At 48.3% G+C, this 19,254-nt stretch overlaps 1 protein-coding gene across 3 annotated transcripts; it reads left to right on the top strand.

Annotated features, from left to right (window-relative positions):
* Positions 1–403: 403 nt before the first annotated feature.
* LOC128409226 (zinc finger and SCAN domain-containing protein 31-like) lies at positions 404–18,893 on the top strand. Of its 3 annotated transcripts, none has more exons than XM_053379521.1 (4): positions 404–581; positions 11,082–12,066; positions 14,291–14,417; positions 16,794–18,893. In XM_053379521.1, the coding sequence occupies exons 2-4, from the start codon at positions 11,269–11,271 to the stop codon at positions 17,771–17,773; spliced, it is 1,905 nt and encodes a 634-aa protein (XP_053235496.1). In that variant the 5' UTR covers positions 404–581; positions 11,082–11,268; the 3' UTR covers positions 17,774–18,893. The 3 variants fall into 3 exon arrangements, with proteins under 3 accessions (XP_053235496.1, XP_053235494.1, XP_053235495.1); XM_053379519.1 differs by having other exon boundaries at positions 16,791–18,893; XM_053379520.1 differs by lacking the exon at positions 404–581 and adding an exon at positions 3,925–4,018 and having other exon boundaries at positions 16,791–18,893.
* Positions 18,894–19,254: the final 361 nt, after the last annotated feature.

The following is a 19,254-nucleotide window of genomic DNA, read 5'->3' as shown; positions in this document are numbered from 1 at the left end:
CAACAACTCCCCCTCCCAAATAGTTATTCTCTCATTTCTCCATCTTCTTCTTCCACACCCCTTATATAAAGGGCATTATTGCGCCTTATCAGAACTTCACCAAGGTGTCCAGGTAATGCACTATCAATATATTCTTCTGCATTTGCAAGCTGCATGTTCATGTAGCCATCGACGGAGAGAGAGGCAGACTCATCGCAACCAGACCAACCTAAGGGCGGCTGCGGCAACAACAAAATCACTCGCAGGTAGCACGTGTGCCCGCCGAAGCTCTAAAAAGAAGAAGCTGTCCATGCATTCCCAAAGAAAAGCGAGTCCTCCAAGGGGCGGCGAAAGGGGCGCATCCTCAGCGCCGGCCACCTTGGGAGCGCGCCCGCGCGCGAAGAGTTAAAACGATAGAGCTGCGGCGGCGAGGAGAGGCGCCCGGGGAACGTTCTCTGCCCATCCTTAGTTCAGGAGAGGGAGGCTGGGACAGAGCGGAGGCCCCTCGCTGCTCCCTCGCCCTCCCGGCCCGGAAGACCCAGCGCCCGGCCAGGGCTCCTTGCAGAGCGGAGGCGGCTGCGCCCGGGAAGCCGCTCCTGGAGGTCAGTTGCCAGGAGGGACCTGCGGGCTTTTCCAAGTCGCTCGGGCGTCGCTGGGGGGTGTTGCATGCAAGGGGAGGGGGAGAAAGAGGGGCGGGGAGGGGCGCCCTTGACAGCCAGCCCGGCAGCTAAGCCAGATCCAGGAAGGTGGATAGCCCTGCGCACCGCCCCCCCCCCCCAGATTTTTGCGGTCCTGCTCCGTTTAGGAAAGAGGGGCTGGGTGGGCAGGATGTGGCCTTTGCATTCCCGCACAAAACCCCTCTGCCGATTCTTGTCCCCCCCGCACAAAACCCCTCTGCCGATTCTTGTCCCCCCCGCACAAAACCCCTCTGCCGATTCTTATTCCCCCGCACAAAACCCCTCTGCCGATTCTTGTCCCCCCCGCACAAAACCCCTCTGCCGATTCTTGTTCCCCCCGCACAAAACCCCTCTGCCGATTCTTATTCCCCCGCACAAAACCCCTCTGCCGATTCTTGTCCCCCCCGCACAAAACCCCTCTGCCGATTCTTGTCCCCCCCGCACAAAACCCCTCTGCCGATTCTTGTTCCCCCCGCACAAAACCCCTCTGCCGATTCTTGTTCCCCCGCACAAAACCCCTCTGCCGATTCTTGTCCCCCCCGCACAAAACCCCTCTGCCGATTCTTGTCCCCCCCGCACAAAACCCCTCTGCCGATTCTTGTTCCCCCCGCACAAAACCCCTCTGCCGATTCTTATTCCCCCGCACAAAACCCCTCTGCCGATTCTTGTCCCCCCCGCACAAAACCCCTCTGCCGATTCTTGTCCCCCCCCGCACAAAACCCCTCTGCCGATTCTTGTTCCCCCCGCACAAAACCCCTCTGCCGATTCTTGTTCCCCCGCACAAAACCCCTCTGCCGATTCTTGTCCCCCCCGCACAAAACCCCTCTGCCGATTCTTGTTCCCCCGCACAAAACCCCTCTGCCGATTCTTGTCCCCCCCGCACAAAACCCCTCTGCCGATTCTTGTTCCCCCCGCACAAAACCCCTCTGCCGATTCTTGTCCCCCCCGCACAAAACCCTTCTGCCGATTCTTGTCCCCCCCGCACAAAACCCCTCTACCGATTCATATTCCCCCGTACAAAACCCCTCTGCCGATTCTTGTCCCCCCCGCACAAAACCCCTCTGCCGATTCTTGCCCCCCCCCGCACAAAACCCCTCTGCCGATTCTTATTCCCCCGCACAAAACCCCTCTGCCGATTCTTATTCCCCCGCACAAAACCCCTCTGCCGATTCTTGTTCCCCCGCACAAAACCCCTCTGCCGATTCTTGTTCCCCCCGTACAAAACCCCTCTGCCGATTCTTGTTCCCCCGCACAAAACCCCTCTGCCGATTCTTGTTCCCCCGCACAAAACCCCTCTGCCGATTCTTGTTCCCCCGCACAAAACCCCTCTGCCGATTCTTGTTCCCCCGCACAAAACCCCTCTGCCGATTCTTGTCCCCCCCGCACAAAACCCCTCTGCCGATTCTTGTTCCCCCGCACAAAACCCCTCTGCCGATTCTTGTCCCCCCCGCACAAAACCCCTCTGCCGATTCCTGTTCCCCCGCACAAAACCCCTCTGCCGATTCTTGTCCCCCCCGCACAAAACCCCTCTGCTGATTCTTGTCCCCCCGCACAAAACCCCTCTGCCGATTCTTGTCCCCCCCTGCACAAAACCCCTCTGCCGATTCTTGTTTTCCCCCCAGCACAAAACCTCCTCCTGGTTTCCCCGAGCGCCGTCCATTTGCGAGGACGGGCCTGTGGCAAAGTGGCAAGAGGCGACTGTGCAGGTCTCTGCCTCGATGAGCTTGCAGTGCAAAGGGGTAGGAGAGGGCAGAGGCAGGAAATGGACAAGAAAGCAGTCTGGGGAAATGCATTTATTTATTAGATTGCAATCCCAGCTGCCCCTCCCTGCCAAAGAGTTTGAGGCGGCAGCATTTATGGTTTCCCTGCCATTTTCGTCTCTGTGGAATGGTAGAATTTATAGAGTTGGAAGGGACCCCAAGGGCCAACTCGTCCAACCCCCTGCAACAAGTCTGCAAGGTAGGTCGTCCCACGACAACCCTGCGACGTAGGTTAGGCTAACAGACTGTGACTGGCTTGGGGTTACCTGGTGAGTTTCATGGCCAAGCAAGGATTTGAACCCGGGTCTTCCAGGTCCTGGTCCAGTGCTTTAACCACGATTCCACCACCGGCTCTCTTTCAGCTACATGTGTTTAGGCTTGGTTACAGTAAGGCCTGAGGACTAAGACGTGTTGTCCCCATTTGCTGCTTTTTTTATATATATATATAATAATATTTTATTAGATTTTAACAAGAAAAAAGGTTACAAAACCATAAACAACAAAGAATAAACACCGGAAAAAAAGATTAAAAATACCAACATCAAAAATTCAACACAAAAAGAATAGAAAGAAGAAAAAAGAAAAAGGAGAAGAAAAATAAAAATCCCTCTTTTCAATTTCTCACCATTCTTTTACTTATTTTCCTGACTTCCTCCCACCTCCCTCTTTGTATTCCATTTAAAAATTTGTTCAGCAAATTCATACCTCTTACCTTACCCTTAATTATATATCCCCATATAATATCCTCACATTTTCATTTATAATCAAACCATTCTTACAATTTCACCTTATTACTCAAACCACTTCATTTTTACAATAATTTCATTAATTTTATCTTGTCCTCAAATCGTTAAACTTTCAAAATTTAAACCAAATTTTGCTAAAGCCAATTACATCCTTTCCAACATCTTTTAATGTTTCATTAGTATTAGACTAATTCCATAAATATAAGTTTATTACAAAAAGCATTTCTCATTCTAAGTTAATCCAGCATCCCTTTTCCTGGTTCACGGCAATGTCAGTCCATAGTCCATATATCATTATATCCTTGTCAATCAGGTGTCCTAATGTCTGAGGCTCTCAAGTCACTTCCAAGCTCCTTCTGCGAGTTTTCTTGTTCCTGTTTGTAATTGCACACATCCTTGTTCCCTGTTGAGTTCTTTCGCCTTTCCTTCTCTTTCTCCTTGGGGGGGGCCAATCTCCGGGTAATTCCGTACAGTAGTATTCTTCATTTCCTTTTATCCAATTGTCCCATTCCCCGGTGTTGCACTCCCCAGTGTTTAGTTTGTAATCCAAAGAGTAATTGTTCCAACCCATTTGCTGCTTTTCCCCCCTTCTGGAAAGAGCCTTTATCCCCCCGAAAGGTCCTACAATTTCAGAGCAGCCTTAGACTGACTTCAGTCTGTTATTGTTACTCTTTTCCCAAAACTGGAATCCTGTGTTATTCTGATACATAAAAGCTGAAGGGCCATAGCTCAGTGGTAAAAGTTCAGTCTTCAAGTGGAGCTGGGAGACATCCCTGCCTGAAACCCTGGAGAGCTGCTGCCAGTCTGGGTTGACAATATTGAACCAGGTGGACCGGCGCCCCCATTCAGTAGTAAGGTAGTTCCTAAGTTTCCTGGCCACATTCTCAGACCCAATGACGAAGCAAGCGAATATTCAGGATCTGTTTATAGCTGTTGCTGTTAATTATTATTTTTGTTCTATTTATTGTTTAACATGACAACACAGTCCCTGACTGAAAGCCTGCGGTCTAATAACCCACCTGAGAACTGGTGGGTTAGGCCAGGGGATGGCTCTCTATGACCTTGAGGGCCCTGCACTAACCCTGCAACTTGGTCGGTAAAACGACCCAGAAATAGCAAGTGTAGAAGGAACTGGTTTGGCCACATCTTTGGCCAGGATTTTCCTCCTGTGTTTTGATGGATGGTTATTGGCTGAATGGCTACCTACCCTTGAGAAGGGCCCAGAGAAAGATGGGGCTGTGACTCACCCCAAATAATCTTGGAAACTGTAGTTTTCCCCCTTGCAGAACTGAACTTCGGTTCCCAGCACTCTTAACAGTTCCCAGAAGTCTTTGGTGGTGGTGTTATAAAAATGTTAAGGTGCACACACATAGTAGATACACACTCTGTTTAAAACCAATCCTTTACCCTTCAAAAATTAGAAGAAAGAAAAATGCACTTTTTACGCAGAGGAATCCTGAATCCATCTTGGCTCATCTTGGAAAACCTTTCCCAATAGTTCTTCCCACTTGCAAATCCTTCAAATCCTGTGAATAGATAAACTTCTTGGAATGAATGGGCTTCCCCTCTGCAAAACCTGTCTGGCAAGTATTTGTTAAAAGCAAAGCTTTTTAAAGATGTCCAAAGAACACCTGTGTACCAGTAGGTGTAGGTCTGAGAAATGGATTCAAGAACTAAGGTTCTACCATTTCTATGGACTTTGCAAGCTTGATCAGGTATCTTGACAGACAGGAGATAAGCCATACTCTCAAATTTCTATTGTAAACCACCTCTAAGGCTTTCAGCTTTCAGCTGTACACAATTATTTCCCAAATATTCAATAAACGTTTTCCAATCTTCTCTAAACGTATGTTCTTCTTGTTTTCTTATTCTATATGTTAAATCTGCAAGCTGTGCATATTCTGTCATCTTAAATTGCTGTTCTTCTTTAGTTGGGACCTCACTCGTTTTCCATTTTGGGGCTAACAAAACACAGGCCACAGTTGTTGTTGTTGTTGTTTAGTCGTTTAGTCGTGTCCGACTCTTCGTGACCCCATGGACCAGAGAACGCCAGGCACCTCTGTCCTCCACTACCTCCGGCAGTTTGGTCAAACTCATACTGGTAGCCTCGAAAACACTATCCAACCATCTCGTCCTCTGTCGCCCCCTTCTCCTTGTGCCCTCCATCTTTCCCAACATCAGGGTCTTCTCCAGGGAGTCTTCTCTTCTCATGAGGTGGCCAAAGTACTGGAGCCTCAGCTTCACAATCTGTCCTTCCAGTGAGCACTCAGGGCTGATTTCCTTCAGAATGGAGAGGTTTGATCTTCTTGCAGTCCATGGGACTCTCAAGAGTCTCCTCCAGCACCATAATTCAAAAGCATCAATTCTTCGGCGATCAGCCTTCTTTATGGTCTAGCTCTCACTTCCATACATCACTACTGGGAAAACCATAGCTTTAACTATACGAACCTTTGTTGGCAAGGTGATGTCTCTACTTCTCAAGATGCTGTCTAGGCCTGTCATTGCCCTTCTCCCAAGAAGCAGGCGTCTTTTAATTTCGTGATCCCCTTCATGGATCACTGCCTTGCCGTGGCGAAGGGGCTTGAAGAACTCAGAGAAGCTATGAACTATGCCGAGCAGGGCACCCAAGATGAACAGGTCATAGTGGAGAGTTTTGACCAAACGTGATCTACCTGGAGCAGGCCACAGTAGTAGCATACATAAACAACCTTTTTTGACAGCCGGGAATTTCAGTCTGAATTATCCCCAACTGAAAGGACTCTGGGTTTTTTTTGGGAAAGTACTTTTGAACATTTTTTTCAATTCATTATGGATCATTCCCTAATACTCTTTTACCCTTTTACAAGTCCACCTTGGAATCTTTCTGTTTTGGCTAATCAGTACTGTGCTACTTTTGTTTGGAATTGTTCTACTCGTTCTACTTGTTTTTATAATTGCGTACACCATTTTACTCGCTTTTAATTGTATGGTTATGTTGTTGTAACCCCCCAGGACCTTACGGTGAAGGGTGGGAAAGGAATCTCAGACACACACAGAGAGAGAAATATTATTCCGAATAGCATCTTTCATCTTCAAGGTTTTGGGTTATCATCGCTTTGCCTTCTGTTGCTGTGGCATAATTTGTATTTGAGAGGCATATTCAGTGAGCATAGGCAGATATTTTAGCACTTATGTGCCGTTTTCACGGCAATGTTGTAAAGTACAGTGGTACCTCAGGTTACATACACTTCAGGTTACAGACTCCGCTAACCCAGAAATAGTACCTCGGGTTAAGAAATTTGCTTCAGGATGAGAACAGAAATCGTGCTCCAGAGGCACAGCGGCAGCAGGAGGCCCCATTAGCTAAATTGGTGCTTCAGGTTAAGAACAGTTTCAGGTTAAGAACGGAACTCCCGAACGAATTAAGTACTTAACCCAAGATACCACTGTAGAATCATAGAATCATCTCATTCACACAGAGAGAAAACAAATGGTAACAGCAATATTGACAACACAATCATGAATTTGATATGTTCTTTATGTTATGTCCTTTAGTGCTTACATGGTTTTGATGCTGATTCTGTTGAACTTCTAGTGGTATAATTTTCTTTAGGCACTTTTATTTATTATTTATTTCTTTATAATATTTATAGCCTGCCCTTCCTCTGTACGAATACCAGGGCGGGGAACGGAACATAAAATAATAACAGCCAACTGCGTCATGAAATGGACAACAATGCGTGCTAAAATACACCAAACAAATAAGGGCCAGCTGAAAAGAGCAAGTTAAACAAGCATCCACTTAAAAAAAAACCTTAAACTTGATATACTGTCGATTCAACCCGTTTGATTAATGTTATGCTGTAAATGCACCAAGAGCAATTTTAGGAGAATTAATCCAACAAGGTCAGTGCTACAATGCATTTTTTTAAAATGCTGGTTTTTACCTTGTAAAATTTAAGATTTAAATTTGCCCCTTCAAGAGCTACAATTCTCCAGCTTCCCAGGAGAAAGGGATTCTGTGGGGGAAGCCAGGAGTGTTTACTGCTTTAAATGTACGGCCCAATTAATGTTTAATCAGAATTCAATCCCCCCCGGGTTCAGTGGGGCTTCCTCTAAGTATGTAAATCAGGGATGTTGTGGTAAGCTGTGACTTCGGATCCCAGACTCCAGCTCCCATCATCCCTGACCATTGGCTCTGCTTGGAGTCCGGCAACATCAAGAGGCCTCCTGGTTGGGGAAGGCCGATATATAGCATGAAACCTGCTCAACTGTTAAAAAAATTGTCTGCATTTCGCTCTTCCTTTGCCTCCTCAAGTTGAGCTGTCGTGATTAAGTTTCCTAACCAATTCCAGTTGCTCAGCTGATATCTCATCCAGGAGCAGCACTCTGTCACGCGCCAGAAGGATTTCTAATAGAACTGCAACCCATATTTCCAGACATTTAACTTTGTTTATTTGTATTTTGTTATGATAAATGTTCAAAACTGTATATATAAACCGCATGTCTGAAACCCCACTTTAAAAATCCTGGAACCATTTTGTCCCTCCCAAATTGACCTCAAATATTTCTCGGCAAGGTCAAAGGAAAGTGGAAAAGCCTCCGCATTGTCTTTTCGTTCACAAATCCTGTCTTAAGGGTATGTCTGTGTATGAACAGGGTGAGCCTGTGACCTGGCTCAGGAACTAAGTATTTATCATTACGAAAGGCTGGCCAGGCTCCCCAGGAAATCCAATCAGGTGACCATTAACAGGTAACCTGCCAGACAGGAGATAAACAACGCACTCAGATTTCTGTTGTAGACCGCCTTTTCTGTGATGGAGGTATGATGTATCTGGAGGGTGGTTTTGGTCTACACCCCTTCTGTGATGTATGTATGGAGGGGTGGTCTGGAGCTCCAGGGCAGGGAATTGCAAAATGGATATATAAGGCCTTGCGTGCCATTGTTCAAGGTCCTCCTCATCCTCTCTCCTGTGTGTGGGGGAGCACCCTGTTGCAACAGTCAATAAAGATCAGGCTTACTAGCTGCTTTGCTTCTCAATTTTCTCTGGTTGGCCTCTGTTATTTTCTCCTACCGATAGAGAACCTACAAAAGGACTCTATATGTGCTCTTGGGTGCCCCATAAGGGAAAAGGAGCAGGTGTTTTTTTTTACTTATATCAACCCTGTTCTGAAGCAAGAAGTGGGTTTTCTTTGTTTTCAAATAATTTATTTGTTGCTTTACTATCAAGGGTTCCTTGCCTTGCCCTTCACCGCAAGGTCCCACAGAAAGGTTATAACAATACAATCCACGGTTATAAAAACACAATTAAAAACTGCTCCAAGCAAAACACAGTACAGTTTATAGTTTCTTTTTTTTTTTTTAACTTCTTTTTATTGAGTTTCATATAAGTAACCAAAAAGAAAAAGAAATAACTTCACAATTACAAAAAGAGAGAAAGATACAAAACAAATATCTAAACATAACATAAGTATTATCTATTTCCGTTACAATTCTTTATCCTCACAATTATCTCTTTGTGTCTTAAGAACTTAAATCATTCTTCTACGCTCTATTGACCTCCATCCCTCCCGCTTTCAGGCTTCTTAATATACATAATTTATTTTCCCCGCAGCTAATAATTGTTAATAGTTTACACATCGTAAGGTTTATATCAAATCTGTTATAGTTTTTAGGCTTCTGTAATTCCCTTCAATGTATATCATAAATTTGTTCCAGTCATTAATAAACTTTGTATTTTTTTGGTTTCTGATTTTTTGAGTCATTTCTGCAAGTTCAACAAATTCAAATAATTTTGTTTGCCACTCTCTAATTGATGGGATATCTTGATTTTTCCAATTTTGGGCAATTAACAATCTGGCGGCAGCTGTGGCATACTGAAATAATGTCTTATCTTCGTTTTTAACTTCATCCCCAACTATCCCTAGTAGAAATGCTTCCGGTCTTTTAGGGAATGTATATTTAAATATTTTTTTTAACTCATTATAAATATATTCCCAATATTTCTTCATTTCTTCGCATGTCCACCACATGTGGAAAAAATTACCTTCTTTAACCTTGCACTTCCAGCAGTTCTTATTCCCAGTTTTGTACATTTTCCCCAACTTTGCTGGGGTAATGTACCACCTGTACATCATCTTTTCTAAATTTTCCCTGAGTGTTACACAAGCTGTAAATTTCATTCCACTAGTCCATAATTTCTGCCATTTGTCATACTCTATATTATACCCCAGATCCATTGCCCATCTCGTCATTACCCCCTTTATTTCCTCATCTTTGGTATCCCACTCTAATAATATGTTATACATTTTGGATAGTAATTTGGATTTGCCTTCAATTATCTCTATCTGAAACTTAGATTTCTTTTCATTCATTCCTACTTTTTTTATCATCTCTCCATACTGCATTTATTTGATGGAATTGTAACCAGCCCGTTAATTTGTCTTTCAACTCCTCGTAAGGTCTCATCCTCCATCCATTTTCTGATCCTGTCAGTAGGTCCTCATAAGTCAGCCTTTCTCCCTCCATATTTGCTTTTTTAGTTATTAGAATATCCATTGGTGATAACCACCAGGGCGTCTTCCATTCCAGGAGTTTTTTATTTCTTTCCCACACTTCGAGTAGGGGTCCTCTAAAAATATGATTTGAGAATCCTTTATGTATCTTCTCTTTATTCTGCCATAAATAGGCATGCCAGCCGAACCTTTACTTATATCAACCCTGTTCTGAAGCAAGAAGTGGGTTTTCTTTGTTTTCAAATAATTTATTTGTTGCTTTACTATCAAGGGTTCCTTGCCTTGCCCTTCACCGCAAGGTCCCACAGAAAGGTTATAACAATACAATCCACGGTTATAAAAACACAATTAAAAACTGCTCCAAGCAAAACACAGTACAGTTTATAGTTTCAATAAAAGAGGTAAACTGGAGGCTTTGCAACAAAGGCGATGGTTGGAATTGCACAATCTTGGTCAATAATGTCAGAAGAAGCATTCTTACTGCAAACATTCTTAGATCCTGATTTTCTAGGACATGGGGGTTAAATAATGCCAGAAATGTCTTTAAAAAGCTCCAAAACTCAAAATTTCTTGTAGCTTTTACTAAAAAAAGCCCAACAATTTTGGTTCCCCTAAAAACACAACCCAAAAAATCTCATCAACTTTTGGGTTTTTCTTAATAAGGCTCAACAATTTGGGTGGTTTCCTTAAAAAAGTCTTTGAAATATATATAATATAATAATATAATAATTTATTATTTATACCCCGCCCATCTGGCTGGGTTTTCCCAGCCACTCTGGGCAGCTCCCAACTGAATATTAAAAACACAATACAGCATTAAACATTAAAAACTTCCCTAAACAGGGCTGCCTTCAGATGTCTTTTAAAAGTAAAATAGTTGCTTATTTCCTTGACAACCCTATTAAGGGAGAGTGAAGACTGGAGGCTTATTTTAAGATGAGGCTTGTCCTCTCCATTTCCCCATAGGTCTTTTTAATTGAATAAAAGTGACATTTCCCCACAAAATATTCTACTGCCTGGATCATCAGGATTCCAGAGATGGAAACTTTTAACCAATTAAAGGGTGGGTTAAAAAGAAAAAGGTTCAAATTAATCTAAGCAGTTAATTGACTGAATGTTGCTCCCTTCATTTCCACAGGGTGTTTGCTTTATTTTATTTATTTGAAAATACTTATATCTTGCCTGTCTTCTAAGGAGCTCAAGGTGGTATAGACAGCCAGCTTCCCCACCTGGTTTTTGGCCGTCATGACCATCCTGTGTGGTAGGTCAGGCTGAGGGCAATTGTGACTTGCCCAAGGTCTCCCAGCGAGTGTCATGGCTGAGTGAGAATTCGAACTCGGGTCTCTCGAGGACTTGACTGGGACTTTGCTGGGTACCTTCCCCTGTCTCTTCACCTGACACCCATTTGTGTTTCTTTTCTTCAGGGAGAAAATGCCAGCCGCTTCCGTATGACCTGCATCTCTCCCAAGACAAACAACAAAAATTCATCCCGCGCGCCCTGTGGAACGGCCCGTTTCGCCGTGATGTAACTGCAGGCCCCAAAGCCCAGGCCTTCCCAATTCCGTCGCAGCCGAGGGCAGAAAGAGGAGAAAACGTCTGTAGCGGGACAAAATGGCGGCCCAACGGAGAGACGCGTTGCCTCTGGATCTCCAGTTCCGGGCTGGGCTGGAACGAGGGGCGAATTTAGCCCTGAAAATGGAAGACACGGAGCCGGTGGGCTTGAAGCAAGAGGTGGAATTGGAGGGGCAGGGTGCCAGCCCCAGTGCCGGCCAGACGGGGTCCGACAGGCAAGGCCCGAGATGGAGAGGACCGCAGCACATCAAACAAGAACCAGAGGACGGGATGTCCTCGCAGCAGTGGGAGGCACAATGGCAGGAGTTTCTGGGCGGGGTGCAGTCTCCTCGCTCAGGATGGGGCCCCCGACAGCTTCCGGGCAGCACCTCGTGGGGGGACATGAAGGCACCCGCGGCGCATTTTGACGGGGGAGCCACGACCAGCCACCGGCCCGCGGAAGGGCACTTCATCCCCCCACCGGCCGGCTTTGACGGGACGGGGCCGCCGGCCGGCCGAGATCAGAGGAAAGTGAAGGAGGAGATGGAGAGCAGCGAGGACCCCGCCGGTGCCGAGACGAACCGCCAGCACTTCCGGCAGTTCCACTACCAGGAAGCCGAGGGTCCCCGTGAGGTCTGCAGCCGCCTCTGGGACCTGTGCCAGCAATGGCTGAAGCCCGAGAGGCGCACCAAGGAGCAGATCCTGGAGCTTCTGGTGCTGGAGCAGTTTCTGACTGTCCTGCCCTCGGAGGTGGAGAGCTGGGTCAAGGAATGCCGCCCTCACAATTGCGCCCAGGCGGTGGCCCTGGCAGAGGATTTCCTGCAGAGGCACCAGGAGGAGGGCAGGCAGGATCAGAAGGTGAGGAGATCCGCTTCCAGATGGAGGGGCCACATCGGCACAATACATCCAAAGCCCTCTTATACCACTCGAATCAATGTGGCCTCGTCCAGAAGCGCCCTGGGAACTGTAGTTTGTTAAGGGTGCTGAGAGCCGTTTGGCGATCCCATTCCCCTCACAGCGCTACAGTTCCCAAAGTTCTCTGGGGAAAGGGATTAAGCCACTCTGGGAATTGTAGCTTTGTGCGTGTGTGTCTCCTAACAACTCTCGGCACCCTTAAGAAACACTGGTTGTCATTTTCTCTTTTAAATCACCGGGTGAAAACTTTCCGTTTTACCTCAGTCCCTTGGTTTGAAAGGTTTTTAAGTATTTGTGGCCTCTTTTAGTAGGGTAGGATCTGTAAGACCTGTCTTCTACTTGTGCAGATGTGGGTTTTTAAGGTTCGGCTGTGTTTTATCATAATTGATGTTAGCATTTCTGTTGCGCCTGTAAGTCACGGAGCCATTTCTGTGAGGAAAGCGACTAAATGACAACAACAACAAACAAACTACAGTTCCAAAGAGCCTTTAGGGGAAGCAGGACCATCCTAAGACATTTTGCTGCCCAATTTTAATTTTTTTTTTTTTTTAAATAGTTAAATTGATAATTAATGGTTTCGAGTTAACTGTGGGCCTTAGGGTGAGCATGGTTTCTGATTGTACTAAATTGCTCGTGTTAATGAGAACGAAAAGGGATTGTGGAGATGTCTAATCTCTTCAAACTGAGTGAATGGGCAATAAAATGTCAAATGCAATTCAGTGCAATCTATACATACGCATTGGGGCAAAATGTTGTTGTTGTTACAGTTTATTACCTGCCCCTCTCCTTAAGGTCCCAGGGTGGCTTACAACAAATAAAACACACCATTAATATTGAAACACAAGATTGCACAACATTAGAAACCTGTTGAAAGCAACTTAAAATTACAAAAATACAAAATACAAAAATAAGGTTGCTGACCGGGAACTGATCAGGAGCATTTACAGTGGGTTACAGTAAATAGCTTGATGAAGGGTGCGGCAGCTGTGGGGAAAGGCAAATTCCACGTAAGGGATCATGAGGAGAAATTGGAAATAAAACCCCCACTCTCATGACACTGTTAAACAAATCTGTGGCGTAGCCACACTTGGAATACTGTATACAGTTCTGGTCTCCTCACCTCAAAAAGGATATTGTAGGTCCGGAATAGGGCAACTGAAATGATGAAGGCGATGGAGCAAAGATTTTGAGGAAAGGGTTCCAAGTTTGGGGCTTTGGGGTTTAGAGAAAAGGCGTCAAGTACTGTATTTTTCACTCTATTGGACACACTTTTCCCCCTCCCAAAATTAAGGGGAAATGTGTGTGCATCCTATGGAGCGAATGCAGGCTCCTTGGCTTCAGCGATAGCAACACGAAGCCTACGGAGCGCAGAGGGAGCGCTCCCTTCATGCTCCGGAGGCTTCGCATTGCTTTCACTGAAGCCTGGAGAGCGAGAGGGGTCCGTCTTGCTCTCCAGGCTTCAGGGATAGCTGCCTGAAGCCTTTGGAACGCAGCGGGAACTCGCGCTGCGCTCCGAAGGCTTCGGGTTCCTTTTGCTGAAGCCAGGAGAGCAAGACTCTCCTGGCTTCAGCAGAGAGGGAGAGCTGCGCAGCGCCCCTTCAGTGAAGCGGGAGGAGAAATGGAAGGGGCTCCGTTTCTCCTGCCGCTTTGCTGAAGGGGCGCTGAGCAGAGAGGGGGAGGTTTTTTTTTCTTGTTCTCCCCCTCTAAAACAAGGTGCGTCCTATAGAGCGAAAAATACGGTAATAGGTGACATAGTAAAGGTGTAAAAACTTACTCATGGTGTGAAGAATGTGGCTGGGGAGACACACACGCCCCAGTAGCACTAGACCTCGTAGGTCAGGCACATCCAACTGGATGTCTGTGGTAGATAGTGGTAGATCTCCGACCCCCCCCAGCAACTTCGACCTGATCACTGCCAGTTTTTAATTCTGTGAGTAGATCGCAGTCTCTTGGGAGTTGGCCACCCCTGTGGACCATGAAGCTAAAGTCCCTCTTCACACAGTGAATTTGCTGCCACAAGAGGCAGCGATGGCCTGGGAATAATTCGACCACTTGCTCGTTGAGGCACTGTCCCCCCATCTGGGCTCCATCTGAGGAGGAAGGGCGGGGTATAAATTCACGAAATAATAATGACAAAGCAAAATAAAATGCTCGCTGCTATTTTCAGGGCCCAGGGATGTTCCATGTGGTGACCGTAAATTTCCCCGACGCTGAGCACGTGGCAAGCAGGAGCGCAGAAAGGCAGCTTGGGAGGCCTGTCAAGGAGGAAGTCGAAGAAGACGGCCACTCCGTGGGTAAGGGCTTCTCCTGACCGAGGAGCAAGGTGCCTCACCTGTAGCCTGTCAGATGCTGCTGGAGCACAGCTCCCGTCATCCCTGAACAACAGCCAGGCTGGCTGGGGGCTGATAGGAGTTGGAGTTCCGGAATGAGGAACCCAATGTCTCCCAGGCATTCTTGGACTACAGCTTCCGTAATCTCTGGCCATCTGAAGTGCTGCTGTTAAGCCATTCCTGCTGTGTAGATTTGCAGAGTCGGAAGGGCCTCTAAGGGCCATCTAGTCCAACCCCTTGTGATGCAGGAATCTTTTGTACAACATGGGATTTGAACCCATGACTCCGACTGAGATAACCCAGCAGCTGCATCTGTGTGTGTCAAAACTCAGGAGGCTTGAGACCTGGTTTATACCAAACGTGCGGGTGGGTTGCATCGTATTTTTCACTCTATTGGACACACCGGACCATAGGAGGGGGAGAATAGGGGGAAAAAAATTTTCCTTGTTCTCCCCCTCTAAGTCAAGGTGCGTTCTGTGCATTCAAGGTTCATTCACCCGAAGCCTCCAGAGCCCAGCGGGAGTTCTGGAGGCTTTGAGTTCCTTCGACCTGCTCTTTGGGGCTGGCGGGGGGGGAGCGCTGCTCCAGACCAGGTCGGGGAACAGCGGGAAGGTGGCGCTCCGCCTCCCGCTGTCCCCCCAGCTTGTGGGGCTGGTGGTGGGGAAAGCAGCGCTTCTCCCCACCGCCAGCCTCCAAACCAGGTCGGGGAACAGCGGGAAGGCGGCGCTCCGCCTCCCGCTGTCCCCCAAGCTTGTGGGGCTGGCGGTGGGGAGAAGCGCTGCTTTCCCCACCGCCAGCCTCCAAACCAGGTTGGGTTATAGGCTGCTATCCGCAAGCCTGGAGAGTGAGAGGGGTCGGTGCGCACCGACCCCTCTCGCTCTCTAGGCTTCAGCGAAAGCCTGCATTCGCTCCATAGGACGCACACACATTTCCCCTTCATTTTTGGAGGGGAAAAAGTGCGTCCTATAGAGCAAAAAATGCGGTAAGTTTATTTCGGAGTAAACACTTCGAGCCACAGAGGGGTTCAGATGGGCACGCTTTTCCCATTTGTACATCGTTCGTGGCTGTTGGGGAATAGGCCTGCCCAGACCTTGACCCTTAAGAAGAAGCAGATCTCCACACTGCCATGAGAAGCCATTGGATTTAGACCTCGTTGCACCCAGTGATGGATACTGGGGTCTCCAATTTCAGCAGCGCCCAAATTCAGTGCTCCCCTAAAAGGGGGGTAACAGGGCTTAGTGAGTGGGGAGAGTCTGTGGCAGAGAGAAGCTTGGAATCAGAGGCAGAAGCTGAACTGGAGGAAGAGGGAGGCCAAGAGGCAGTGATGGGCCAGGCTGGTGGAGGGTCACAGGTGTCTCCCCATCCTGCTGCAAAAAGCTTCCCTTCTCCCTGGTCTCCCAGAACCAGGGGAGGCATGAAGCAGGGGAAGCAAAGGCAGCCACGCAGGCACAGTCTCCGATTGCTTAGAGAGAACCCTGGAGAGGAGGCACAGACCTTCAGCCTCAGCAGCTGCTCCATGGGGCCAAGACCGGAGTTGCTGTGCTGATTAGGCCCGACACTCATGTGTGGATCCTGTTTTGCTAATAAAGGGTTTTGCTAATATAGGGACGCGGGTGGCGTTATGGTCTAAACCACTGAGCCTCTTGGGCTTGCCTATTAGAAGGTCGGCGGTTCAAATGGGTAAGCTCTCGTTTCCCTGTACCGGCTTCTGCCAACCTAGGAGTTTGAAAGCACGCTAGTGCAAGTAGATAAATAGGTACCACTGCGGCGGGAAGGTAAACAGTGTTTCCATGCGCCCTGGCTTCCGTCACAGTGTTCCATTGCACCAGAAGCGGTTTAGTCATGCTGGCCACATGACCTGGAAAGCTGTCTGTGGATAAACGCCGGCTCCCTCAGCCTGAAAGCAAGATGATCTTTGCACCCCATACAGTGGTACCTCGGGTTAAGAACTTAATTCGTTCCAGAGGTCCGTTCTTAACCTGAAACTGTTCTTAACCTGAAGCACCACTTTAGCTAATGGGGCCTCTTGCTGCCGCCGTGCCGCCGGAGCACGATTTCTGTTCTCATCCTGAAGCAAAGTTCTTAACCTGAGGTACTATTTCTGGGTTAGTGGAGTCTGTAACCTGAAGCGTCTGTAACCTGAAGCATCTGTAACCCGAGGTACCACTCTAGTTGCCTTTGGCTGAACTTAACTGTCCAGGGGTCCTCAGTGTGATTTATTGCTGACTTGCTCCTGTCCGACCCCCGAGGGACATCTAGTCCAACCCCCCACGATGCCTGCTCTCTGCAGGGGTACACAAACCTAACTTGTTTTCGGATTTTCTTTTTTTCTTCCAGCAGATGATGGGCAAATCAACGAGAATGAGGCCAACAGGTGGAAAACTCTTCAGGGAGCGGAATCTCACGGGCTCTCAGCAGATGGGACAGAATCTGCTGGCCGTTTCCGTGAGATGGAAGAGAGCTACAAGGGTCAGAGCGGGCCGGAGGGGCATCACGAGAACGGCCCAGAAGGGGCCACCGCAGAAGGGACCCCACCAGGAGAGAAGCAGTCGCTGTGCTCCAACTGCGGGGGGAGTTTCAACCCCAGCTCGGGGTTCCTCGGGCCGGAGGGCTTCCCTCCGGGGGCCAACCCCTACAAGTGCTCCGTGTGCGAGAAGAGCTTCTGCCAGGTGGCCAAGCTGATCGCCCACGAGCGCCTGCACACGGGCGACTGGCCCTACAAGTGCTCCTTCTGCGGGAAGAGCTTCAACCGCAGCTCGGACGTCTCCCGGCACGAGAGGATCCATACGGGCGAGAAGCCCTTCAAGTGCGCCACGTGCGAGAAGTGCTTCAGCCAGAGGTCCAAGCTGATCGTGCACGAGCGCTTCCACACGGGCGACAAGCCCCACACGTGCTCCTACTGTGGCCGCAGCTTCCACCAGAGGTCGGACCTGGTGAAGCACGAGAGGATCCACACGGGCGAGAAGCCCTACAAGTGCTCCGACTGCGGCGGCAGCTTCCACCGCAGCTCAGACCTGGTCAAGCACAAGTGGATCCACACGGGCGAGAGGCCCTACAAGTGCTCCACGTGCGAGAAGAGCTTCCGCCAGCGCTCCGCCCTCCTCTACCACGAGAGGACGCACACGGGCGAGAAGCCCTACACCTGCACCGCCTGCGGCAAGGGCTTCAGCTGCAAGGCGCACCTCGTGCTCCACAAACGGACCCACACCGGCGAGAAGCCCTACAAGTGCAACTTCTGCGGGAAGAGCTTCACCACCAGCTCGTACTTCGTGAAGCATCAGAGGATGCACCTAGGGCAGGAGGCCTTGCCCGTGCTCTGAGCTGCTCTCGGAAGACTTCCCCAGAGCAGAAGCAGGAGGACCACCGCGGGACGTGTCTCTCAACGGGGCTGGACCAAGGATCAGGCCGCAGGTGGGAAGCTTCGTCTTTGAATGCTCTCACCATACAGTTATTTTTTAAGAACATCAGCCCGTGTGTAGAAAGCTAGCATCTCAGGGCCTTTCCCCTGACATGCTAGGTTTCTTACGTGCAGGAATTGAGAGAGAGAGATAGAGGAGCAGTCAAACGTTCCATTCTCTACCTGCAATCAGAAATGGTGCAGGAAAGCTGCTGGTTGTGAAGACTGGATTTTATGTTTTGCAAGAGGCAAGAGAATATTTGAGGCTAGGCTGGGGTGGGGGGGCAAGGTGGGGGGAATCGCCGAAGCCTTGCCGCTCATGGGAAAATTAGCCGCATTTGCTTTCTTGAGGAGCAAAGAATATATAAAAAGCACTTGCCTCATTGAGCGGATTCGTTTCATAAAGACAGTGGAGAGAGGGAGAAAGGCTACTCAGTTTCCCCAGGATATGAGGTTCAATTTCAAAGTATGATCCGTTAGCAAGTGGTGTAGGAGAGACCCCCTACCCCCACCCCGTTTGAGAGCTGCTGCCGGTTAAGTCAACACCACCAAGCAAGACGGAGCAAGTGTGAAGCAGAACCCTAATAAATTATTTGCCGAGCACCTAAAAGCCTAGGCAGTGTACAGAACGCAGAAGAGACCCTGCCCCAAGCAGGCATGCCTTCTTATGTAGGCAAAACAAACACTATACCAAAACGAACATCCAGATTGGAAGGACAGAAAGAAAAGGAGGATCTTGGAATTAAAAGCTTACTTTAAAGGCAATTCCGATAGGTTCAGGACTGGCAAAAAAAAGGAGACACTCACCTTCACGCAGGAAATCGTGAACTTGTAATGGAACCAGCTGTCGAAAAGAGGCAGTGACGCTTAGATGGATTTTAAAGAAGAATGAAAAAGATCAGATGGATTCACGGAGGTCAAGTCTGCTGATGAAGGCGACATCCGGAACCTCCATTTTCAGTTGCCGTATACCAGATGCTGGAGAGAAACCCGGGGGGGGGGGGGAGTTGGTGTTTCCCGCCCGGCTTGGTGAACTTCCCAAAGACGCCAAATGGGTTTCTTAGGGACTGATCTGGAAATGAGCCCAAAAGCTTTAACACTCAGGACTTAGCGCCAAGGTTCTCCTGGGCTTGGTGAGCCCTGTTCTTAGGGGAGAGTTGCAACCTGTAAACGTGTAAATAAGGTGTTGGCGTGCGCCCCATTTTTCCCTGCAGCTCAGAAGCAAAAGGCAGCGCTTGTGCGCTTCCTGGAAGTGTCTGATTGGCCGCTTTGGGGAACAGGACTCTGGGAGAGATGGGCCCTTTGGTCTGGCTGGCAGCTTCTCCTTCTGCTCTGGCTAGAGAGAAATTTGGGGGGCGAGAGGGCTGTTGTGAGCCACAAGCCTCCAGGTCCAAAAGCAGTCTA

Source organism: Podarcis raffonei, chromosome 2 (genome assembly GCF_027172205.1).
Source record: "Podarcis raffonei isolate rPodRaf1 chromosome 2, rPodRaf1.pri, whole genome shotgun sequence".
Classification (NCBI taxonomy): domain Eukaryota; kingdom Metazoa; phylum Chordata; class Lepidosauria; order Squamata; family Lacertidae; genus Podarcis; species Podarcis raffonei.
Note: the sequence above shows the minus strand (reverse complement) of the source record. Positions and strands in the feature narration are given on the sequence as shown.

Bases quoted from the DNA above. Each gene is read 5' to 3' on its own strand.
- LOC128409226 (XM_053379519.1), top strand. From the start codon at position 11,269: ATGGCGGCCCAACGGAGAGACGCGTTGCCTCTGGATCTCCAGTTCCGG. The intron at 12,067-14,290 runs GTGAGGAGATCC...TGCTATTTTCAG, and splicing joins AGGGCAGGCAGGATCAGAAG to GGCCCAGGGATGTTCCATGT. The intron at 14,418-16,790 runs GTAAGGGCTTCT...TTTTTCTTCCAG, and splicing joins AGAAGACGGCCACTCCGTGG to CAGATGATGGGCAAATCAAC.